This window comes from Pelophylax lessonae, assembly GCF_965119305.1.
Source record: "Pelophylax lessonae genome assembly, chromosome: 13".
In the NCBI taxonomy this organism is placed as follows: domain Eukaryota; kingdom Metazoa; phylum Chordata; class Amphibia; order Anura; family Ranidae; genus Pelophylax; species Pelophylax lessonae.
The window spans coordinates 53,748,803-53,774,748 of record NC_138780.1 but is presented as its reverse complement, the minus strand read 5'-3'; the positions used below and the strand labels follow the sequence as shown (position 1 = coordinate 53,774,748).

Here is a 25,946-nt window from a genome sequence, read left to right as displayed (position 1 = left end):
CTTAAAAAATCCAGTGTTTTTTTTTTTTGTTCTTAATTTTCGGTCTTTTTTTGTTAAGCAAAAAATATAAGTTCCAGTAGTGATTAAATACCACCAAAAGAAAGCTCTATTTTGTTGAAAAAAATTATAAAATTTGATTTGTGTACAGCGTTGCATGACCACGCAATTGTCATTCAAAGTGCGATAGTGCTGAAAGCTGAGAATTGGCCTGGACAGGAATGGGGTTTGAGTGCCCAGTAGGCAAGAGGTTAAATTGAGTTTTTTTCCTCCTTTTTTTATTATTTTGCTCCTGTGTGGCTCTACAATCAAGTGCCGGACTTGGCGACGCACTGGATAATCTAGACCCTTAGGGTCCCCCCCAGTCCAGCCAGCGAGCGCATGCAGACCGCAGCTCCACGATAGGTTGGCCGCGACATAGCCCCACTGGACGGGGGCTTGCCTGCAAGTTAAATGTCTCACGAGGGCGCATACGAACTGGCTTCAGCCTGAGTCGCGGCATTTCCTCCTGGCCAATAGCAGCCACATTACGATGGAGCAGTGTCCTGTCCAAAGCGGTGCCCACCCTGTTCCTGGTGTTGTAAGTAGCTGTCTACCCTTCTACACCTGGAGTGTTTTGGGGTGGACGTGGGCCCTTCCCTGGGATGGTCAGACCCCTGGACTCCCCTCCCTCCCAGTTCGTGTCTTCCCCCCCCCCCCCCACTCGGTCCATTGTGTCCTGTGCCCCCCCATCTGCCCACACGCATCCCCCCCCCCTTGAATAGGGTGCTTTACCGGTGATTGGGGTAAGGGGGAGTGCATAGCCAGCAACCGTACGATCGCTCCTCAGGTGGACGATGGGCTCGGTGGGGGCGCCTGTCAGGGCCCCCCTTCCTGTTGGGATAATTTTTTTTTTTTTTACGGACATGGGACCCCCGGGAGGCGTGGCGCCACCATTTTCTTGTAGCGTTGTGTGGTTTCCCATTGCAAATGGCGGCAGCCATGTTTTTGGAGATCAGATGGGCTGTGATTCAGCGGTGGGAAGCCCTTCCTTGGCCTCTAGTGATGATGCAGGAATATTCCTCTTCCTGATCGCCGCATGGTGTGCAGATGCGGTGCGGGCTGTGTGCTGAATGGTGGTGGTGAGTGCCTTGTGGGGTTCTCTCTCCCTCTTTCTGCTATTACAGCGGTAGTGCTGTGCTGGGCCGGGCCTTGGTGTGCCGACAGCACGATAGGGTGTACCTTGCAGTAATTTTACACCTTTTTTGCCATTCATTCATGGAGTCCATGAAGCATGTTTCACCACCTGATCCCCTATCAGAGGCTTTCAAGCTCTCCGGGGCCTCACAACTGACTGTGCTGATGGCGGTCCTGGAGTCCTTGGTGTCCAAAGTGGATTTGGTCTTGGACAAATGGGCTAGCAAAAAGCATCTCCCATCTTCAACCTGCTTCCTCTGTCTCCTCAGATCCAGAGTCTGATTCTGCCACCGCGGATGTGAGTTACCCTTTAGGGTCTGCGCCCACACACCCTGTGTGATCAGATAGTGAGGATGATTCCTCTGTTCCTCTAGCCGCACATGAAAAGGCGCTAGTGGATGCACTGATTATATCTGTGCAGAAAACCTTACATATGGAAGATGCGAATAACTCAGCATCAGAGGCGCGTGTCACCCTTGCCACCCACAGGTCCTCCAAAACTGCAAGGTTGTTCCCCCTTTCCTGCCTTCTTTGACGATATTGTCTCAAAACAGTGGGGTTCCCCAAAACACACATTTGCAATCCCTGTGCGTTTTGCAATGCGGTTCCCCTATGAGGAGTCCCTCCTTAAAAAAATGGGCCGTACCTCCTGTAGTGGACTCCCCGGTTTCCAGGGTGAATAAAGCCACTGTAATATCGGTTGACGAGTCCCCGGTCTTCTCATATCCTGCTGAAAATGGGTCAGAGGCCTTGACCCTTCATATGTTCACTGTGGCTGGGTCAGCATTTAGGCCAGTTTTTACAATCATGCTGATTTCACAAGCTATGACTGAATGGGCCAACATTTTACGCTGGGACCTGGAGGGAATAACCGCTCCCCCCTGCTTTTGTGGAGCTGGTGGATCAGTTGGTCCAAGGGCTACAGTTTGTCTGTGATGCCTCTTTGGATGCCGCTCCCTTGATTTCTAGACTGTCTGTGTCAGCAGGGGTCTTGCGGCGCATTATATGGCGGAAATGCTGGTCTCCGGACCAGGCTTCTAAGAAAACTTTGTCCGATCTTCCATTTGTGAGGGATTGCCTGTTTGGACCTCCCTTGGATGACATCATCAAAGGCCTCACGGGGGGAAAGGGTACTCTTCTTCCTCAGACTTCCAAGGGTAAGGAGTCCAGTCACAAATGGGGATCTTCATTTTCGGTTCATAAATGGCCTGTTCGTCCCTCAGGGTTTCAAGACAATGGTTTAAAACCCTTCAGGGCCTTCACTTGTTCCAAGAAGTCTTGGTCGGGCAATCCAAGAGCGGGTTCTTCCAGACCTGCGGACAAAAATTCCTCCGTATGAAGGGGCGCCCCTTCATATCGGGGGTGGGGGGTTGTCTTTGTGTTCCAGATCTGTGGACCTTCCTGATTCAGGACAAATGGGTCCACGAAGTAATTCGATCCGGCTACAAGATCGAGTTTCGATCATATCCCCCGGAAAGGTTCTTCCTTTCCAACCTGTACTTATCTCCTGATCGCTTGAAGGATCTCTATGGGGCAGTGCAAGACTTGTTACTTTTAAGGGGTGATTGTTCCAGTTCTAACGTCGGAATGTTTTCAAGGTTTCTACTCAAGCTTGTTTATGGTTCCCACGAAAGAGGGCACGGAATGTCCAATTCTGGACCTCAAAGCGCTAAACTGCTTTGTGCGGGTACAGAAGTTCTAAATGAAATCCATTTGAATGGAATCCATTCGCATGGTGGTGGCGTCCCTACATCAGGGGGATTTTCTCGCCTCCATCGACATCAAGGACGCCTACCTTCACATCCCCATATGTGTCGCCTATTAACGCATCCTCCGCTTTGCCGTTGGCGAGGAGCATTATTAGTTTGTGGCATTACCCTTTTGGTCTCGCCTCCGCTCCTCTTGTCTTCACAAAAGGGTTGGCCCCGGTTCTAGCATTAATGCGTCAGCGGGGGATCGCGATACTGGGGTACCTGGACCATCTGCTTTTGCGAGCAGAGTTTTCAACTGCTCTGTTAACCAACCTGGAGATTACTCAGCAAACGCTGAGGGAATTTGCTCCAGACTGGCCTCGCCGGTCTTGGTACGCCAATCTGGTACGGCTGGTCACTGATGCTCCTTGGAGACTTCCTCTCGGGGAAGATCTACTGTACAAAGGACCGATCTTCCATCCTGCTTTTACACTCGCTGGCTTTGACAGCTTGGCTGTTGAATGCCAGGTGCTGAAGGATAGAGGGTTGTCTGAATCGGTAATTCCTATGCTATTTAAAGCGAGAAAATCTACTTCTAGGAAGATTTACCATCGTACGTGGAAGTCGTACATTGCATGGTGTGATTCCCTCAGGGTTCAACCTCGCTCTTTTTTTTCGGTGACTCGGATCTTGGCTTTCCTCCTGCGAGGCGTTGAGAAGCATCAGGCCTTGAGTACCATCAAGGGCCAGGTTTCGGCCTTGGCGATTTTTCTTTCAACATCTGTTGGGCACACACTCCTTGGTGCGTACTTTTCTCCAGGGAGTGGGACACTTGTTTCCCCCGGTGCAGTCTCCATTGCTCCTGTGGGACCTCAATTTGGTGTTGAGTTCTCCAGAAACCGCCCTTTGAAAATATTCGGGAGATTCCCCTGCTTACGTTGTCCCAGAAGGTGGCCTTTTTGGCGGCTATTACTTCTGCGCGCAGGGTGTCTGAGCTGGCAGGGCTGTCTTGTCAATCACCTTACCTAGTGGTTTACATGGATAAGGTGGTCCCGGTGTCCCAAGCCTAAGCATCCTAAGAAAGTTGCTTTGCATTCCTTGGATGAGGTTCGGGCAATTAGGGTGTACCAGGCTGCTACAGAGTAGTTTCGGAAGTCAGACTCACTATTTGTCCTTAGGGGCTGGCTGCTTCCGCTGCGACCATTTCCAGATGGACAGACTGTGGTTCAGGCTTATTTTATTAAGGTTCAGGTTCCTTCTTTCCCATTCTACTCGGGCGCTTAGTGCTTCCTGAGCCTTCCGTCATCGGGCGTCAGTGATGCAGGATTGCAAGGCGGCTATCTGGTTGTCTGTGCACACGTTCACAAAGTTTTATAAGGTGGATGTGTTGGCATCTGTGGATGCTTCCTTTGGCCGCAAGGTTTTGCAGACTGTGGTTTAGAGGACTTGGTCCTCTTTGAGGGGGTTTTACTTTTTCCAGGTGAGCTCCAGTTGATTTATGGTTGAGCTCCATGTTACCTGGTTGGCTATGTTTAGCCTTGGGAAGTATTTTTTCTTGCTTTTCACACCCCCTCATGTTTTGACACTGCTTTGGGACGTCCCACGTAGTCAAGAACATGAAGAGCTGTGTCCATCAATGAACGAAAGAGAAAATGGGATTTTTGACTTACCGTAAAATCTATTTCTCTGATGTTCATTGACGGACACCGCACCCACCCCTCTATGGAGTTTGGGTTTTTCTTCTGTCACTGCTTGTAACAAAACTGAGTACCTATAGCAGAGAGTGGGAGCATACCCCTTGGGACTGTCCCATAGGCATAGTTGAGTTCTTTCCTGCCTAGTGTCCTACTCCTGTAGGGGGCAGCATAGCCCACGTAGTCAAGAAGATGGGGACCCGTGTCTGTCAATGAACATCAGAGAAATGAATTTTACGGTAAGTCAAAAATCTAATTTTTACCTTAATGCATTCTTTGCATTAAAGTGAAAACCGTCTGTGACCAGCACCCCTCCCTCCTCACTGGATGTTAACCACAGCCTGTGAGGAGGGAATATGGAGGTGAGGGGAGGGGCAGCTGCACCGTTTGTATCAACAAATGCATAGTGCAGCTAGGGATCAAGCCCAAGCGTGTGCCCCATGGCAAGCGGCTTGCTATGGGGGCACTCTGAAGGCAGGAGTTACCAGGAGCACCAAAAAGGGGACCTCAGACTAGGAGGATCGGGGCTGCTCTGTGCAAAACCATTGCACAGAGCAAGTAAGTATGACATGCTTTTTCCAAAAAAAAAAAAAAAAAAAAAAATCAACGTTTACAATTTTTATTCAATGGCTCTATACAGGGAAGATCAGATTCTGAATCCAGAGAAGCTGGAGGCTGATATATACTGGAGGTAAATTAGAGCAGTGCAATTAAAGTGTTTGAAAAATCAGAAGATTTTATATCTTAATGCATTCTATGCATTAAGATAAAAAAGCCTTCTGTGTGCAGCCCCTTCCCCTTCCTCAGCCACCTAATACTTACCTGAGCCCATCTCGATCCAGTGATGGTTGCAGGAGTGTCTTGACTTTCCGGGACATTCCCCCCTCATTGGCTGAGACGGCAGTAGGGCGGCATTGGTTCTTGCTGCTGTCAAAGTCAATGATCCAATGAGGAGAGAGAAAGGGGGTGGGCCATGGCCCCGTGTTTGAATGGACACAGGGAGCTGCGGATCGGCTCGGGTGCCCCCATAGCAAGCTGCTTGCTGTAGGGGCAACTGAACAGGAGTGAGGGGCAAGGAGAGCCGAAGAGGGACCCGAGAAGAAGAGAGTTGGGGCTGTTCTGTGCAAAGCCACGTCACAGAGCAGGTAAGTATAACATGTTTGTTATTTTTAATAGAAAAAAACCCCAGAGACTTTAGTATCACTTTAGGTTTACCAGTATTGTGCATTTTATTAAAAAATTATAATATCCATGCAAAAAAATCTCATATAGTTACTTTCACTGTTTCACAGTATAAATGAACTCTTTATAGTAGTGATTATCTGCAACTCATTTTGTTTTTTACTATAATTTTTGATCTTTAACCCCATCATGACAGGTGATACAAAAAGCATGCTGCTGCTGCTACTAAATATATCTTAGTGACAGTAGGCCCAGTTGTATCAAGCCACCTGCCTATGACAAGGTAATCTGTCATGCATAATAATATATTACAGTCCTACTTGAAATTATGTTTTATTTCTTTTTCCTTTTTTTTTTCTTTAACAATTTTGATCTGAGTCCGATGATATGTACCAAATTCAACCTTTAGAAGTACAGATATCTCTTTGTTGTCCATAGTGAGATATTTTGTTCCCAAACCATAAAACGGGTTATTTAAATTTACCACTACCGTATGTATATTATATATATATATATATATATATCTCTCCACAGTATATATTATACGTACTGTATAACATATACTGTAGATATTTAAGAAAATTGTTTGTTTTTTTTTTTTATTTTTTTTAAACTTAAAATATTACCTAAGGTTCAAACCACACTTCTTTGGGGGTATTTATCTGAATAATAGAAACCATAATCAGCTAACTAGTTGATTATGAAAATAATCGTTGCAGCCCTTACTGAGACTGAACTTCATTATACCAACGTCAATGAGACTGAACTTCATTATACCAACGTCAATATAATTTTTGAACAAGTTTAACAGAGTTGGCCCCAGGACAGCACCTTGGGGTACCCCACCAACAACTTCAGACCATTCAGAATATACACTATTTATCATCACTCTCTGGACATGCTCCAGCCACCAGTTTTCTATCCAGGTACATACACTATGCCAACAGACTTCAATTTGTAAATAGTTTATGGAGGTACTGTATCAAATGCTTTGGCTAATCCAGATACACAATGTCCATTTATCCAGAATACAGCTCACCTCGTCTTTCATAAATTCATGTTTGTTACTACTGATACTATTTGCATCAGCACAAATTAGTAGGAAGGCTCTGTATACCTGCTGTAGTAATTGAAGAGACAAGAACTCACTGCTCAAGGTGGTGTAATTGCCTGATGACTCACACCGGTGCATGCCCCGGCTCGCCTCCATGGAAACTTGATAAAGGAAAAGGAATTGGCAGCACTCCAGGTTGAGTCAAAATCCAGATTTATTGACTGGACATCCAAATATGAAAATCGTGACAAGGTAGACGTGTTTCACACACTGACTGTGTGCTTAATCATTACCATATGTTGGTTACTACTGATACTATTTGCATCAGCACAAATTAGTAGGAAGGCTCTGTATACCTGCTGTAGTAAAGGAGAAGGATATTGTACCTCTGATACCATGGCGTAATGAATTCCCTTTCAAAGGCAAAAAGCTCCCATACACACTCATTGGAGGGGCCTAGGATCTCAGAGCATGCTTCTTTTCCTTGTAGAGTAATGACTCAAATAGTGAGTGCAGCACGAATGTCTTCTCCCATGTTCAGAGTCATCTGTGGGTGGGTCAGAAACAGCCTCTCCAGGAGTACATTGTTGAGTCCCTGTATCAGATATGGCAACAGGGTCTTTGGGAATGGTTTGACTTAGGTGCACAGGATGGTTCGAGATAGACTCTGCCAAAGATGGCACAACTCAAGCAGACCATACATGGTTTGGTATTATTTTGTTCAGCTTTTATTCTTTTTTCATTCAGTCGGCTGAATGAGAGAAAAAAAAAAAAGAAAGAAACTGAACAGATTCCCCATCCTACACATTTGATATGGCTGCAGGAATCCTCATTGTGTCATTTTGTCTGACAGCAGGACTCCCAAATACACTGATCGCTGCATGTGCTGATTGACGCAAAATTTCCGAACAAGGCAATTCAAGATATCAGTGAGAACTGACATACATGACTAAATTTGGTCGGTTCCTGCTGAACAGGTCAAATTTAGATTGTTGTATGGCCAGCTTTAGAGATTCTGTTAGCTAAGTTCTCAGGTAATTGGGCACAAACAAGAAAAAGATCAAATTCGCTATAGATGCTCTTGTGAACATGGGGGGAGGCCTTAGACTAATGGAGCTAAACAAAGACATGGATGAGGATGGCCCTATGTTAACACGGGTCTCGGCTTTTAGATTTGACTGCCTTCACACTTTTGCACCTCTTTGCATTACCAGGTGCACATCATCTTGTTTTATGCAGCATGGTAATGTAAATAACATTACCACAGCCCAATAATTATGAGTGGGGTGTCAACACATCACAACTATTTTTTCACAAAACACCACAATGCGTAGATTTTTTTTTTAACCTATGGCACTGCAACACGCAGCACTGCAGTTTAGGCGTTACCACAAAGCATAGGTCTGAAGCCAGCCTCCAGGTTTTAGCATAAGTTGCCTATTTACATTTTTTTGCGAACCTTTTAATTTTCACAGTTTACAATATATGAATATTTATTTGTTATTGTCAAGTAGATTTAGTAAGATCTTTGTAAGGTATGCTGTATTTGTGTGCACTAATGATGATGGCTTATATTGTAGAAAATTTAGAATTGATAAACATTTTCGCAGCTATCAAGGGATGTACAAAATCAGCAGCAGCAGCATCTTTTTATTCTATTGGTTCTGTGCTTTAAGAAAATATATGGTTTGGTAGGGGGGGGGGGGGTGGAGTTATTTTAGGAACTTCTATTGCAAAGGCAAAAGGGTTCATATTAAAGAATATATTCAATCAGGCAAATGCTTTAAATGGTTTTAAATAGAAACTTCACCCCACGTGGTCTAGCATGTGCAGCTTTGCAATAGATAGATTATGGCTTTCTTATGATGAAATTTGAACTGAAGCAATGTTTTCATATGTTACAATCAATTGCTCAAGTAGTCAGATGGTACATTTTGTGACTTGTGTGTGCGGGTTTTAACTACATGATTAGCAGGGCACACTCAGATCTGTATTTTCTTTTGTTGGGCAAAGAGATGGTTTCAGCTGTGCACTGTCAGTAATGTGGCTTTTTCTCCTCTAGTTACCATGGAAATCTCTGACCAGCATAATAGAATATTATTATATGTGGAAAACAACAGACCGATATGTACAGCAGGTAAAGGTTTTAACTGTTTCTACCTTGCAGTTTTTATTTCCTTTGTTCTCATGAAAAGAAAAACACTTTAATTTTTTTTTTTTTTTTTTTTTAAGAGCAATGAGGTCCTGATGTTCTCTGCAAGTTTATATTTTAGTTCTGGTTAAAGATAGTACACAGTATATACAATTTAGAAAACCATTGTTACCTATTAAAAATAAAACCGATAAACTGGTACGCTCCTGTAATTGACCAAACCATATGTAAATCAACCAAAATAAATTAATTTGACTTGTTTTCCTATAACAAGTGTCAGCTGGGAAAGGAGCTGCTTTCCTAGTTGACGCTTGTTACGGGAAAACACGTTGGGTGGAGCCAACCCTGTGATGTCATTCCGCACAAGCAGGCTTGTGCTGACCGCCGTGGCGCTTGGTATTGTTTGCTTTGCTGGTTTCTAACTTCTAAATGTAAGTGTATTTTATGTTTTTAATACTTTTTTAAACTTATTACAATTACGAAGTCTCCCCTGCATATCTCTGTATATGTGGGGAGTGATTGCCAGTGGACTTCCATTTACCTGATACCTTGGGATTGTTATATCGATTGAGTCAAGTGGATTATATGTCTCCTTGTTTCTGCTTGAGTCCTTTTGGATACACCTCAAGTGAGTTTGATTTTTATAACTTGAGCTCATACGTGTCTGGTAAGAGGCATGCATTATATGTGGTGAAGGCATCCATCTGAGCACCGTCTGTCATGTCCTGTTTAAAACCGATACGCACTGGATATTTTTCATAGAATTTAAATCTTCCTGTTTGGATGACTACACATGAAGTGTCACTAATGAACTTTTTTCAATTTAAATGACTACATTTATGCAATTTTATTTATTTGGATCACATTTACTTTATTGCTTTGAATTAATTTTGTTATTTTGGTTGATTTACATATGGCTTGAATAATTGGAGGAACATACCAGTTTATCTGTTTTATTTTTAATGAGCCTTGTGTTCTAACTCACTAGGTTGTGGCTCTCTCAAAATTCCATTTGATCACACCTATTTGCACTGAGAGGTGGTGGGATAGGCGCAGGATATTTTTACTATATACATTGTTACCTATTGCCTATGAAAAGACAGGGGGAGGAAGATGCAACCCCAACACAACAAAGGTAGTGGACAACAGCGACTCCCCTCTTTTCCGCCAACAAATGAAAGGACTTTAAATGTGCCAAGACCATGGCATTTCCCTCCTCCTCCTGTCTTTCTAGACTTTGTGATGGTGTCACAATGTGGATGTTCCCAAGTATGATACTCTGACCACTCACATACACATTTGTATAGTTATTGCCTATACATGCCAACTTTATTCTACTAATTTTAACGTACCTATGTGCCTACTCAAGTCCCAAACCGGAGCTCCTCTGTAATGCACAGTATTCATTGTTGCTGCTCTGCTTCTCCCCTTTTCGACTTTATGCGTGCTACTATTGGCCCCTTAGTGTGATAAACTGTCTTTATAAAAACCCCTATTTGGTAGCTGCCCCCCCCCCCCCCCCCTCCTTCTTGTAGTAAGGCTGCAATGGTTGTATTTATCTAGGCAAAATGGCAAAATAAAAGGAATCATTACTCTAATTCTTAACTTCCCCAACAGTTGTAACTCTCCTTCGATACTGCTTCAGCCTAGTCCCTGAACATGGGTGGGCCCTTTACATCCTCTCGTAATTCTTGCCCTGCTTTGTATGCAATGGATTTGTAGAATGGGTGGCTGCGCAATCAGCATCAAGACAATGTTTTGTCGGACCGTCCAGTTATAGGAAGGCTACGGAAAGAGAAGTAAGGTAAGTATTATTGTAAAAATCTAATCCAACCTTGCCACAGCAGTAGCAATAAATAAACCAGGGAGGCACAAGATGCCACTGCTCCAAAACTGGGACATGTTCTACGATGGATCAAAGTCTAATCCTGACCTTATCAGCAGGCTACATCTTAGGAGTCAAGAACAGTTAGGGAAACTTTCAATCAACAGTGCCTCAACCTGGGATAGTGATGTGTACACCAGGTGCATTTACACAGATCTGTTGATTAAAAGTGGATGACCTCCCATCTCAAGGTTCTGTGGGTAGAATGGTTAATTTCAAGATTCAAAGATCTGCTAGCAGAGGCAGGCAACACATGTGTCGCCTCCTGGGAGAATACATTCTGATTTACATGGCTTTCTCATTTAAGGTTTATTCCCCAATTTCTAAAGGGGATCAGCAAACTGGGAAGTATTCTGGCCATCCTGTTGTCTCCCGATTGGTCAAGAAGGGACTGAGACTCAGATCTGATTCATCTAGTCCAAGACACTATGGCAGCGGTCACACTGACTGAGCCTTGTGTCACAGGGCCCAACCCTGCTTATCATTCTTCTGGATTCCTGCAGCGCTTACTGATTCCTCAAGTCGACCTCCATGCCCCTTCAAGATACAGTAGTCACACAGAGCCTGTATAAGACTCAGCACTGGGTTGCTTTATCTGTATAAGCATGCCAGTAAAAAAAGGGAATATACTTTAATTTTTGAAAAGCTGTCCTTTTTCCTGGCCACGGCAAATATTCCACACTTCTAGACTTGTGAAACAGCTGTTCTCCTGCCAAACCCTGTTTTCTCCTTAATGCTTGTGTGTCATCACAGGACATACAGCGTGGCAGGAGTAACCACAAGGTCACTTTAACAGCGCTCAAAATAAGATGGCTGCACAGGGAGGTCATTAAAATTTATGATGGTGAATTAGGAGAAGGTGATTCACAAACAACTGTGTAGTAGAGCAGAAAGTGGAGTTTGCATATATAATGGATTGCAAAGGGTATGCCCATAAATGTGTAAAAATAATTACAAACTTTTCACAGAAGTAGTTTTGTTCTTTTTGATAGCATTATTTACAGCAAGCCGATCTATCTTATACAGAGAGAGTAAATATAGAAAGCCTCTACTTTCACATCAGTAATATTCTTATATTTGTATGAATGCTTTTATTAAATTCTTTGATTTTTTTTTTTCCTTCAAAGAAACGATTGAAAGCAGCAGAAGCAGAGAGCAAATTAAAACAAGTGTATATACCTAATTAGTAAGTATTTTATATTGCATGTTTTTTTTTTTTCGTGCTAGATTGCTACTTTTTTACTCCTTTCACACGAACGGCCAGGGGGCAGTAAATACATCATCACTTTTAACGCTACATGCAGACTTTGACAGGCGGGACTGCCTGTCAAACTCTCCCATGTAACCAGATAGAGCCACACCAGAACTATGAGCCAGTTGAATGTAAAATTTTCATTCTGTGATAAAAAAGAAAAAAAGCATTGCCTCCTCTCACGGTCCTCTGAAAAGCAATCCAATGCAGAGTAAACACTACTGCTATTGTGAAAAGAGCCTTTGTTTTGGCGAACGGGATCATTAAAATGTGCTTATTACTGTTATGACATTTTATTGGAGTTTTTTTGACCAGTTAGAGCATTTGTGAGAATTGTGGGCACCTTTCAGTTGAGCGTTCTGACTACTTGTTTTTTAGACTGATCTAGATGGAATGCAATGTAAACAGATGTGCATTCTCCTAAATCCGGCCACAGTGAAGTCTGTTTACGTGCACAAAAACTAACTAGGTTTGCAGGGATAGGTTTATTGAAAACTGACGTGAATGGATGCACATCAGCCCACTTCTGCCTGCCCGTAGAGATTGGATGGGTCAATTTTCCCTACATTAGAATATGTAGGAGAAATTAAAATAGATACGGGATATCAGAAAGTGACATCCGCCCTGTTCTGATTTAACTCAGCGTGTGATATGTTTTCAGATCCCATGCTGACACGGAACAGGGGACATCCACATGAAAAGGCCATTATTAAACAGATACTGTTGGCATAACTGTTATTAAAAGCTTTTTTCCCCTCCATTATCTCTGTACATATGCATTTTTTGCACATTCAGTTATCTTAATTGTTCAGTACAGGACACGACTTGTGTTCTTAGACGGGTTATATGCCATGTCAGATGATTGGACAGTTGCATAAGCTTTGCTGGGAATTCCTCAACTGCACCTTCCTCTAATCCAGGGGTCAGGAACCTTTTTGGCTGAGAGAGCCATGAACACCACATATTTTCAAATGTAATTCCGTGAGAGCCATACACTATATTTCAGGGGTCGGGAACCTTTATTTAAGTAAGAAAGGCAGTGACGAATTGCAAAAAATGGCCTGGTCATTAAGGGGGTAAAACCTTCCAGGGCTGAAGTGGTTAAAGGAGCTGAAATATTAAAGTTGACTTCCCCTGTTCATACTAGTGCAATTTACAGGGCACGACAATGGAAAGGAGAAGTAACCTTAGCGCAAACAGAAAGTGGATGTGTAGCCCATATGTGCCAAAATGTCAATATCTGGGGAAATGTTATTAAAAAATTCCACAGTATATACAGCTGCAGGCCTGCAGCACTTCTTCAGTGAGGGTATTGGGAGCCTCTGTAAACTGTAAATAAAAGTTCAAAAAGAAGGTGCAGGCTAGCCTATAATTTGACCATTGCCCTCCCCCTCCCGCTGTCACGCGACGACGCTGACGTCACGTGACATCACTGGTTGCTAGACCGCAAGCGGCATACTAGCAACCAGTGTGGCCGCAGCCGAGCCAGATGCAGCCATCAAAAGAGCCACGTCTGGCTCGTGAGCCATAGGTTCCCGACCCCTGCTCTAATCCCAGCCACTCCGTAGAGTTCCATTTATTTGCAAGTGTTCTATGCTAGGTGATGAAAAACTTAGATGGAGAAGTTTTTATATCATCATTTATTTGTTCGTCACTACTTCAACTGACGCTTCTGTTAAGTTCCAACTGCTTATTGCCTAGTAGTTTTGGGATTGGTTACCCTTGATGCACTGTACTACTTGAGAAATGTCATATCACACGGCAACAGGGCCAGCCTGTGAAGTTTACATTGGGCACTGGATCGTGCGTTCACTTTGGTATATGGTACAATGAGTTGGGTGCAGGGCTATACAGGCAGAGGGCTGTGGTCCATTCCTATAGCACCCAGACCCCGAGGACCCCTTCAGGAGGATGCCCACAATGATAGGTGAAGTTTTGTTCTCTTCAGGAATTTGCAGCATGTTTAAGGTAAGGTTTTCCCTGTATTTATGACCAAGTCATGTTTTTGTGGGTGTTATTTACTTTAGTGTGAATAACTGTAAAAGTCTCTATTACATTGGAGGGCAATGACATTTTTATAATGTTAACCTTATTTAATTTAGCAGGTTTTTCCCACTCTGGGGGGTGACATGGTTGCAATTTTTTGCCGTGAGGTGCTTCCACCCGCCATTTCCAAGGCAAAAAGCACATCAGCTGATCTCCCAACTGCCTGTTTTTTTCAGAGACATTGCAACAGGACATTGGTCAGTGCCTGGCTTATAGTTGCTCATTTCCCAAACATGCAAATGCAACTCTTAATCAGCATCCATTTCATGATCACCCTGCAGGGGATTCCCTCACACTGGGCAATGGCAGAGGCAAGGTACAGAGGAACTAAGGAAAAGGTGCCTAATCACACTCGTGCTAGAAATGGTACTAAGGAAAACCAGTGACATGCTAAGAGCGATAGTTGAGCAAGGTCATAGATTGACACCGCTCCCTTCCTTTTTATCCTAGCTTCCTCTTATAGGTCATCTGCTGCAGCCCTAAAAGACTAAGGCAGATATCACAAGGATCTTAATCTTGCTCTTTTGTTTCTTTAAACACCTCTATTTGAACTAATTTGTAATAGCCATTTGTGGGATCTCACCAGCAAGGTGACCCTCTTGGTGGCCATAACCACTGTCAGGCATTTTTCCAGTTGATGGTTGTTTCTTATCAAACCTATTCCTATTTTACATAGAGACAAGGTGGTCCTGAAACCCAGACCCTCTTTCCTCACAAAGGTGGTCTGTTCCTTTTACCTAAACAAGGATAGTATCCTCCCTTCCCTAATTTTTTGCCTCAAAACATTCTAAGGGGCTTTTTATTCTACTACCCAAGTGTGGTAAGAGAAGTCAGGGTCTAACCATCTGCAGAGCTGCAACATCTTCCTTCTGCAAAGAGATTCCCTTTTTGTCCTCTCTGAAGGCACAAGAGGGGACCTCCTGCTTTCTATTATGCATTTTCTTTGTGGCTTGTATTATCTGGATGTGGTTCGGGAGATCAGGGTGTACCTGGCGGCAACTGAGTCATTTGCGAAATCCGACTCACTATAGTCCTTACAGATGGCCCTCTCAAGGGGTTGGCTGCGTCTGCTGTGACCATTTCCAGATGGATCTTAGACGGTGGTACAGGTCTTTTCAATAAAGGGTCAGGTTCTTCCTTTCCCTGTTAAGGTGTATTCTAGGCGGGCTATTAGTGCCTCTTGGGCCTTCCGTCATCATCAGGCGTCACTTTCACAAAATTTTACAAGTAGATGTGCTGGCATCTACAGATGCTGCTTTTGGCTGGCTGTTGTTTGAGGGTGTATGTTTCAGGTGAGCTCCAGTTGTTCCTGATTGAGCTCCATGTAACCTGGTTGGCTAGGTTTAGCCTTTGGGAATTTTTTTTTGTGCTTTGTTTTGTTTTTTCCCACCCCTCATGTTTGACACTGCTTTGGGACGTCCCAATGGTCAAGAAGATTCTGGAGCGGTTTCAGTCAATGACGAAAGAAAAATTGGATTTTTGTCTTACTGTAAAATCCTTTTCTCTGATGTTCATTAATGGACACAGCACCCGCCCCTCTATTGAGATAGGTTATATTTCTTCTGACACTGCTTGCAACAAAACGGGGTGCCTATAGCAGGAAGTGGGAGTATATCCCCTGGGACTGCCCCATAGGCATGGTAAAGCCTTTTCCTGCCTAGTGTCCTACTCCTGTAGAGAGCAGCATAACCCAATGGTCAAGAAGACAGTCAATAAACATCAGCGAAAAGGATTTTATGGTAAGAAAAAATCCAATTATTTACAAAATTTACTGACCGAAATTTAGAAAAACGTTTTTTTTTTTCAACATATTCGGTCTCCTTTTTTTTATCTCCTAAAAAAAATAAACCCAGTGGTGATTAAATACCACCAAAAGAAAGCTCTATTTGTATGAAAAAAAAATGATAAAAATGTAATTTGCATTGCATGACCACGCAATTATCATTCAAACTGTGACAGTGCTGAAAGCTGAAAATTGGCGTAGGCAGGAAGGGTGTGAAAGTGCCCTGTATTGAAATGGTTAAAGAGAAAAAAAGTAAAAATACCTAAAACGCTGTTTGGCAGATTTGCAGACTAGAGTGTAATTTAATATTATGCATGACAGACTCCCTTGTCATAGGCAGATAGCTTTATTCGAAGTACCAGCGCCGGCTGTCACTTATGCTGGCCATACCTGAACACATTTTTCTTTTGAACATTTTAGTTTTAAGAACATTTGTTCAATTTTCTAATGGTTAGTGGGGTCAAACTGGTGTTCATTTTTGAATGTGGTAGAATAGAAATTTTTTCTCGCTCCAATGAATTTTCAGACACTGTTGTTTTCGTTCTGAAATTACATGCATGTTAAAATGAAATGTTAAAAGAAAGTGAAATTTTTGATTGACACTTGTCCATTCATCAAGAATTTTTGTACAAATATTATCGTCCACAGCCCACGATGATTTGGGGAGCCATGTCATAGTTACATCGTGAATCTGAAAAAAGACACTAGTCCATCCAGTCCAACCGATGATGGGTTTGTGTGTGTGTGTGTTTGTCAATAGTACCTCGAATACCCCTGTATGTTGTGGTCGTTAAGGTGCTCATCTAATAGTTCTTTTGAAACTATCGATGCTCCTCACTAATACCACTGCTTGTGGAAGAGAGTTCCACATCCTTACCGCTCTGATGGTATAGAACTCTTTTCACCGTTTAAGGTTAAACTGATTCTCTTCTAATTTTATTGAATGGCCGGGAGTCCTTTTATATTCCCTTTCACTGAATAGGTTGTTCCCTATGCTAGGGTCACCAGTATGGTATTTCTACATTCATATCATATCCCCTCTCAAGCGTCTCTTCTCCAGAGAGAATAAGTTCAATGCTTGCAGTCTTTCCTTATAGATGAGATCCTCCAGTCCCTTTATTACCGTAGCTTTGTTGCCCTTCTCTGGACTCTCTCTAGTTCCAGCACATCCTTCCTGAGGTCCGGGGCCCAGAACTGGGTGGCATGCGCCAGATGCGTCTGGACCAGAGTCTTGTAGAGTGGGAGAATTGTTTTATCTCTGGAGTGAATCCCCTTTTTAATAAATGCCAATATTCTGTTGGCTTTGCTTGCAGCAGCTTGACATTGCATGCCATTGCTGAACTTGTCGTCTACTAGGACCCCCAGGTCCTTTTCCATCTTAGATGTCCCCAAAGGCTCTCCCCCTAGTGAGTAACTTGCGTTTCTATTTCTGGCACCCAAATGCATTACCTTACATTTTTCAGTTATTATAATTCCCCTTATTCCAGAATTATTATTCCTATTATTTTGTTCAGGTCATCCTGTACAATTACCATATCCGATCCTTTGGGGACCCTGCTTTCCACACCAAACCATTCGGAGTACTAACCATTTATCACCACCCCATGGACTCGCCCCTGCAGCCAGCCTTTAATCCAGGTACTCACTCTTTGGTCCATACCTATTTACCTTTAGTTTGTACAGTAAGCGTTTGTGGGGAACTGTATCAAATGCCTTTGCAAAATCCAGATACACCACATCCACAGGCCTTCCTTTATCTAGATGGCAGCTGACTTCTTCATAGAAGGTTAATAGATGGGTCTGGAAAGAGCGATTTTTCATGAATCCATGCTGATTACTACTAATCATACCGTTTTCATTACGTCTTGTATATATACTCCCTTATCATCCCCTCCAATATCTTACAGACTATTAATGTTAGGCTAACCGACCTGTAGTTCCCCAGGATATATCTCGGCTCTTTTTTAAATATTGGTACCACGTTGGCTTTTTTCAATCAGCTGGTACCATTCCCGTCAGACTATCCATAAAAATTAGGAACAATGGTCTGGCTATCACCTAGCTGAGTTCTTTAAGGACCCTCAGGTGTAAGCCATCTGGTGCCGATGGCTTATTTATGTTAAGTTTTTCAAGGCTAGTTCTGAGTCTTCTGTTAACCATGAGGGTGCTTCCTGTGATAAGTTTACCATTAGAAGCTGGGTTAATGTAGCCCCCCAATTCGTTTGTGAAGAATTTATTTAGCACCTTCGCCTTCTCTCTGTCCTTCGTAGCCAGATTCCCTTTGTTGTCCTTTGTGGCCAATGGGTTTATATTCTTAAAAAATGTATTGTTTTTTTTTTTTACTCTTTTTTTTTTTAATTAGCTATGTGCCTTTCGTGTTCTATTTTAGCTGCCCTAATTTTGCTCTTGCATTTCTTATTGCGTTCTTTGTAGTTTTGGAATGCTGCCAATGACCCTTCAGCCTTGTATTTATTGAAGGCCTTTTCTTTAGTTTAGCCACCCAGGATTTATTTTAGCTCTTTTAAACGTATTCCCCATTGGAATGCACTGTCTAATACCTTTATTTATTATGTTCTTAAAGCACTCCCATTTCTCTATTATCCATTGACAGATGCAGCCTTATCTTCATGAGCTATGTGGGTTATGCTGCCACCTGCAGGAGTAGTCTAGGCAGTAGGTTAGTACAAAGTTTTAGCATATACACACCCACGGGGCTGTCCCTCCATACATAACCCCCACAGACACAGCCCAGCGCATCAGTTTTTCTGCCTAGAGAAGGAGTAAGACCTAGGTTTCCTGCTGGGACTCCGGTCTTAGTGTTTTTTATTCTTTTCAGAATATTTTCTTTTATTTCTCTTTACTCACTTGCTAGCTAGTGTTCAGGGAAGAATTTTCCTGGTGATCTACAAGCAACGATGCCGGATGGGGCTTCACACTGAATAATCTAGATGTCTAATCTTATGGTTCCCCCAGTCAGGCCTATGAGCGTGAGCAGGTTATAGTCCCAACCTAGGCTTAGGCAAGACAGTGTCCTTTTTCCGGATGGGGATGAGCCTTCGAGTGGATGCCTCACTGGTTTGCGACAACCTGGAACGCAGAGTACCCCTCAGCTGGCAGCTCACCCACTTCAGGTGGGAGGCAGTCTGCCCAGAGCGGTGCCCACCCGGTCCATGGTATGGTGAGTAAATGTGTCCCCCCCCCCCCCCCCCCTTTTCCCCTGCTGGCCTTGGGGGGGGGATGTGGACCTTCTCCTGGGGATAATGGGATTTGTGCCTCCCAAAAGATCCCCCTGGCTTGCCCGGTTTGTGTGGCCTATCCTCCCCCCTTCCCTGTCCCTGCAGTGGCCACGTGTCTGGAGCGCCTGGCGGCTTGTGGGGGGGGGGGTGACACGGTATCTTGGGCTTGCTGGTTCCTGTGGCCTCCATGTGTCGGTCCCTGGCCACATGGCTCACCGTGGGCGAAGCCATCTAAGGTGTGGGCAATGTGATTTTTTTTTTTTCCCCCATAGACTTGTATGGGGCAGCCATTTTCCCTGAGCTTCCTATTGATCTGCATGGGCAACCATTTTTTGTGTAGCTCTTGTGTTATGTTGAGCAGCGTGACCTTTCCTCAGGCGACATCACTTCCTGTGTATTTGTTTCCTGCTGCTGACTGAGGTCGCTTCCTGTCTTTCTCTCCATGCTGCTGGAGCGATCATTAGAATGGTTTGTTTGAGGTGGTCCAGTACTTTGGGGTCCCTGTGGACACATCCTTGCACATTCTTCTGTCAGTTTGGTTTAAAAGGTTTCCCTGCAGACCACGATGTTCGGTGGTGGTTGCTGCAATCGGCGCTCTTAAAGCGACAGTACTCCGGTTTTTGCAAATTGCACTATGGAGTCCTAAACTGTGATATCACCCTCAGACCCACTCTGTGCGACTCCCAGACAGTCCAGATCGCAGTCGCTGGCTGCGATTTCAGCAGCTCTGGTAAGCCTGGCCTCGGAATTTGATTTAGTCATGAAAAAGGTTGATAAAACCCGTAAATGGCCGCTGTCTTCTCCATCTATGGAGGTCTCCTCTGATTCAGAGGCTGAAGTGGTTGCCCCAGATGCTCCCCTACCTGAGGGGTGGCTGTCCTCGCAGTCAGACGGTGAAGAAGACCTGTCTTCAGCTGCAGCGCGTGAACGCACTTTCGTGGAAGCCCTGATTATTTCATTACGGGATACCTTAAAATTGGCTGATGAGCCCACACCGGCAGGGACGCGGTGGCTTTTGGCTCCCAGAAGTCTCAGAAAGCTGGCAAGATTTTCCCTTGTCCTAAAACTTTTCACGATATTGTGAATGACCAATGACGGCACGTTAAGCATGTGTTAGTTGTGCCAAAACGCTTTAAACGCCTGTATCCTTTTGCTGAAAAGGTTTTCAACCGTTGGACGGATTTCTCCAGATTAAACAAATCTACCCTTGTGCCTGTGGAAGATTCCCTGGTCTTTGTGGACCCGGTGGACATGCGGGTGGAATCACTTTCCCGCCATCTTCACGTGTTGGCAGGTTCCATTTTGAAACCGATGTTTGTGTCTGTTTTAGTCTCTCAGACTGTGATGGAATGGATTAGGGATTTACGGGAGTCTTTGGACCCAGAGACTGTTCCTCCAGAACAGCTGGAATTGTTGGACCAGGTGATCTAGGCTCTGGCGTTCCTGTGTGATGCCTCCTATGGATGAGGCTCCCCGGGTGGCCAGGGTCTCGGCCATGGGCATTGTCTTGAGACGCATAGTTTGGTTGAAGAGCTGGTCGGCTGAGCAAACTCCTAAGAAAGCCCTAGCTGACCTCCCTTTACTGGGAGAGCGTTTGTTTGGCGACTCATTGGGTGAGTTGATCAAGGGCTTGACTGGCGGGAAGAGTACTCTTAAATAGAATCCAACTTGGGGAGACCGCTCTAGGTGAGGTAGTATCAGGTGCCAGTCGGATCCACAATCCAAATCCCGTATGAACAAAAGAGATGACCGCACTCCGATGTAAAGTTAAAACGGGAGTGTATTTATTCCACATCAAAAATAAGGCATAGCTTCAAAACATCAAACTGTGAGTGTAAGGACAAGAATGGTAGACGCGTTTCACGCCTAGATATGTCGCTTACTCATTTCCAAGTCCATTCTGAATGTGCACAGACCAAGGATAAACCCATGTGTGCAGCTGGGAATAATCGAATTAATTAGTTAGATGTTCATTAAAACAAGCCGCTGCTGAGAATCCATGGTCTGATTGCACGAACAGAATGGCACCCAATCCAAACAAAACCAAACATTTGGTGATTAAAAAACATACATACAGATTTCTCTATCGCTCATTGACAGACGTAGTCTTCTTGATTCTCAAGAGCTGGGTTATGTTGTCTCCGCAGGAGTAGGACTAGGCAGAATGACAAAACGTTCTGGCTCCACCCTAGGGGCAGTCCCTGAGGGTATATCCTCCCTCTCTCTGCTACAGGGAATCAGTTTTTTTCTGTCTAGTCAGGAGTAAGGACCTAAGCTCCTTGCTGGGATCTTTTGGTCCTGGCAAGACTTTTTTTCTTTAAGAAAAAGACATTTTTTAGGTAGTTTTCTCCAGTGTTTTTTTCCTGTGAGATCTTCAAGCAAAAATGCCGGACTGGGCGACACTTGTGGTCACCCCAGCCGGCCTACGAGCGCGTGCAGACCATGGCATTGCGCTTGGTCGGCCGCGACATATTCAAGTAAGTATGCGGGGCCGGGCGACGGGCTGGATGTTGAAATCCAGTGGTCACCCCGGTTTCTGCCTAAAAGCGCGTGCAGACCAGTGCGCTGAGTCGGCCGCGACGGAGTCCCAGTAAAGGGACTGACTTTGCGAGTTAAAAGTCTCGCTTGGACGCCAGGTACCAGAGAGTCGAGGCGTCCACAAACCCCCACCTCGGTGGAGAGGGTATTGTGAAGAGAGGGTGCCTGTCGGTTCGGTATGGTGAGTAAACGTTCCCTTTTTTCCTCATTATGAGGCAGTATATATTATGGGCCCCTCCATATATGGTCAGTATATATCTGATACTTACAAGTCCCCCTTGTAATACAGCATGTGTTTGTGGGAAGTGGACTTGGTTCAAGAGCTAACACTCTACCCAGCAGACTGTAACATTACAGCAGACATAGGAGGTATAATCCTACCTTATGTGCAGTGTATCTCGGTAGATCCATATGTCACCTCTTAGCAGAGTGCAGGTGGATGTGCTGGGAAGACGATATCGGCGGTCCGCCGCCATTTTGCCGTAGACCGTATACATGTATGTCCTCAGGTCACGCCGGCCGCCATGTTTTTGGAGTCTTATGTCTCTTCTATGGGGGCGGCCATGTTTTGTGAGCCCAGCTTCCTCGTGGAGGGCTGGGAACGCCGGAAGGCGTACACAGGGTGCGGAGCCACGCCTTCTGCCCGGGAAAAAGCAAACGGCTCCTTCCAGTCTGTGTAAGACAGACGCTGGCTGCAGTTTGTTGGAAACTGCACTGCATCGGTTGGTGAGCCTTGGGGGTCCCTCTCTCTCTCTCTGGGATCGAGAAGCAGGTACTCTGAGGGGCGCTATTGCGCTAGGGGGAGACACACAAAAAAAAAAAAAAAAGAAAAAGTTTTTTTGTTTTTGCTGGCAAAGGTGTCCTGTATTAACATGGACCCTGCCACTCATGTATCTCCTCCGGATCCCCTCGAGGGGTCTGCGGGATCCTCCAGCACCCCATTGACAATTGAATCTTTGTCAGCTATTATGGAAACTTTTGTGTCCCGGGTGGAAGTGGCTTGTCAGGGACAGGGCGCAAGAAAGCGACCCCCGCCTAACCCCTTATTATCCGAAACCTCGGATTCAGACTCTGAGCCTATTTCTGCAGTTGCAGGTACTTCATCTGGTATTGGTGTCTCGGGTCCTGTCTCTTCAGACAGTGAGGAGGATGTTTCGGCATCCGCCATAGCCCGAGAGGAAGCGTTGGTAAACGCACTCATTGTATCTGTTCAAGAGACTTTAAGGTTACAGGGTATTCCATCAGAAATAGCTGAAACTGAGATCCCTTTTGGGACTAAAAAGCGCATCAAAGTGGCAAAGGTTTTTCCATTGCCCAAATGTTTTGGCAATCCAATCGATGAAGAATGGCGTCTGCCAAAACGCACCTTTAATATTTCTAAACGCATTGACAGGCGTTATCCGTTTGAGGAAACCCTTATTAAGAAATGGACAGAACCACCTGTGGTGGATTCACCCATTGCTAGATTGAATAAAGCCACGGTTATTCCTTTAGAAGACGCTCCGTCTTTTAAAGATCCAGTGGATCGCAAGATAGAAGCTATGTCTCGCACTATGTTTTCCTTGATTGGATCAGCTTTCAGGCCAATAATTGCTATTGGTCTGGTTTCGCAGGCTGTAACTGAATGGACCAAGTGGTTACGCCGGGACTTAGAAGAAGTCCCTCAGGCGGTATCAGATTTGTTGGAACAAATGATACAGGGGTTACAGTTTGTATGTGATGCGGCGTTAGACGCCACTCCATTAATGGCGTGAGCATCAGTCTCAGCAGTGGTTCTCAGGCGTACACTGTGGCTAAAAGGTTGGTTAGCCGACCAAGGTTCCAAAAAAGCATTGGCTAATATCCCCTTTTCAGGGGAGCGTCTATTTGGAGCCAACTTAGATGAGATCATTAAGGATCTCACGGGTGGAAAGAGCACCTTTTTACCGCAAAATTTTAAAGGTAGAGGAACTCGTCAAAGACGAGGGCCTTCTTTTTCTGCTCACAAGAGGTTTTTTCGTCCAGCGGGTGAAAAAACTAAGTCCTCCAAAGCTCCTGCAGGAGGCGTCAGGGGTCGTTGGTCGGGCAAGCAAAAGCCCGCCCCCTCCAGACCTGAAGATAAACCATCCAAAGCCTGAAGGTGCGCCCCCACCCATAACTGGGGTGGGGGGACGTCTTCGCCGGTTCCCGGATCCATGGCTTTCCAGAATCCCGGACAAATGGGTTTGCGAAGTCATAAAGTCAGGGTACAAGATCGAGTTTCGATCTCTCCCACCGGCGCGATTCTTCCCTTCCAATATCCGTCTATCCGCAGATCTTCTAAACGATCTACTACAACAAGGAGTGGTAGTCCACGTTCCTTGGACAGAACGGTTTCAAGGGTTTTATTCAAACCTGTTTACAATACCCAGGAAAGAGGGCAAAGTGCGTCCAATTCTGGACTTAAGAGCACTCAATTCTTTCGTCAACATAAGAAGATTCAGAATGGAGTCCATTCGCACGGTAGCAGCCTTCCTGCATCCAGGGGATGTCCTAGCGTCCATAGACATCAAGGACGCCTATCTTCACATTCCCATTTTCGCAGGACATCAGCGTTTTCTACGCTTTTCCGTAGAGGAGAACCACTATCAGTTTGTGGCGTTACCTTTCGGTCTCGCCACGGCTCCGCGGGTCTTCACAAAGGTGTTGGCCCCAATGTTGGCACTTCTGCGCCGAAGAGGTATATCGATTCTAGGTTACCTAGACGATCTTCTGCTTCATGCAGAGTCTCCTCAGACCTTGCTACAAAACATAGAAATTACTATGATTTCTTTACAGGAATTCGGGTGGCTGGTGAACCAGCAAAAGTCTTTTCTGGTTCCCACCCAGAGGCTCGAATATCTGGGTCTAATTCTAGACACAGTCAGGACGAGAGTTTTCCTTCCGGTAGGGAAACTTCGAAAGATTCAATCAGCAGTCCAGTTGTTACTGTCCAACAGCTGGTCTTCCCTTCGGACGTGCATGAGGGTTCTGGGGTTGATGGTGGCTTCATTCGAAGCAGTCCCATTTGCCCAGTCCCATACCCGAATTCTTCAGCAAGAGATTCTTCTCAGATGGAATCGGAATCCGGAATCCCTGGACAATCAGATACGATTGAGCAAACAGGTTTGGTGGCTTCGGTCTCCAATGCTCAGCCAGGGAAAGTCATTTCTGCCAATATATTGGACGATAGTGAGCACGGATGCCAGTCTATCCGGATGGGGAGGAATTCTTGGTCAGTTATCTGTCCAGGGACTTTGGTCCCCGGAAGAATCCAGGTTACCGATAAATGTATTGGAACTGAGAGCGATCAGACTTTGTCTGATTCACTGGACCGAGCAGCTCCAGGGCAGCCCGGTTCGGATCCAGTCGGACAATGCCACGGCCGTGGCTTATGTCAATCATCAGGGGGGCACCAAGAGTGTCCGAGCGGCCAAAGAAGTGGCTTGCATTCTTCGCTGGGCGGAACGATTTGTTCCAGCAATCTCTGCGGTGTTCATTCCGGGGGTGGAGAATTGGCAGGCAGATTATCTCAGCCGTCAGACCCTGGATCAGGGGGAATGGTCCCTCCATCCAGACGTTTTCCACCAGTTGTGCCTACGGTGGGGCACCCCGGATGTGGATCTGTTGGCATCACGATTCAACAGGAAAGTTCAGAGATTCGTGGCTCGCTCCCGCGATCCTCTAGCAGAAACCGCAGACGCACTGATCGCCCCGTGGGGGCAATACCAGCTAATATATGCCTTCCCTCCTCTCGCGTTACTGCCAAGACTTCTTCGCAGGGTAGAGGAGGAAGGAATCCCAGTAATCCTGGTAGCTCCGGACTTGCCTCGTCGAGCTTGGTACGCCGACATGGTCAGACTGGTGGCAGACGTTCCATGGAGACTTCCTCTCAGGGAGGATCTACTGTCTCAGGGACCGATCTTCCATCCTGCTTTACGATCGCTGGCTTTAACGGCCTGGCTATTGAGACCCAGGTGCTGAAGGACAAAGGTTTGTCAGCTTCAGTTATTCCTACTCTAGTTGAAGCAAGGAAAGCGACTTCCAGAAAGATTTATCATCGCACATGGAAGTCCTACATTGCATGGTGTGAACCTTTGGGGTTCCGTCCTCGGTCTTATTCGATTAGTCGAATATTGGCTTTTCTGCAACAAGGGGTTGAGCAGAAACTGGCCTTGAGTACTATCAAGGGTCAGGTCTCAGCATTAGCTATCTTCTTTCAGAAGCCTTTAGCTACTCATTCCTTGGTGCGGAATTTCATCC

The 25,946-nt window shown here is 45.1% G+C and overlaps 1 protein-coding gene across 6 annotated transcripts in view; it reads left to right on the top strand.

Moving 5' to 3' along the window:
• Positions 1–25,946, top strand: part of MTA1 (metastasis associated 1) — a 427,965-nt gene that overhangs the window by 186,291 nt on the left and 215,728 nt on the right. For all 6 annotated transcript variants that reach the window (XM_082242913.1, XM_082242912.1, XM_082242916.1 and 3 more), the window contains exons 10-11: positions 8,857–8,931; positions 11,959–12,017. In XM_082242913.1, the coding sequence (XP_082099039.1) occupies positions 8,857–8,931; positions 11,959–12,017 (134 nt within the window). The remainder of the gene's footprint in view (positions 1–8,856; positions 8,932–11,958; positions 12,018–25,946) is intronic.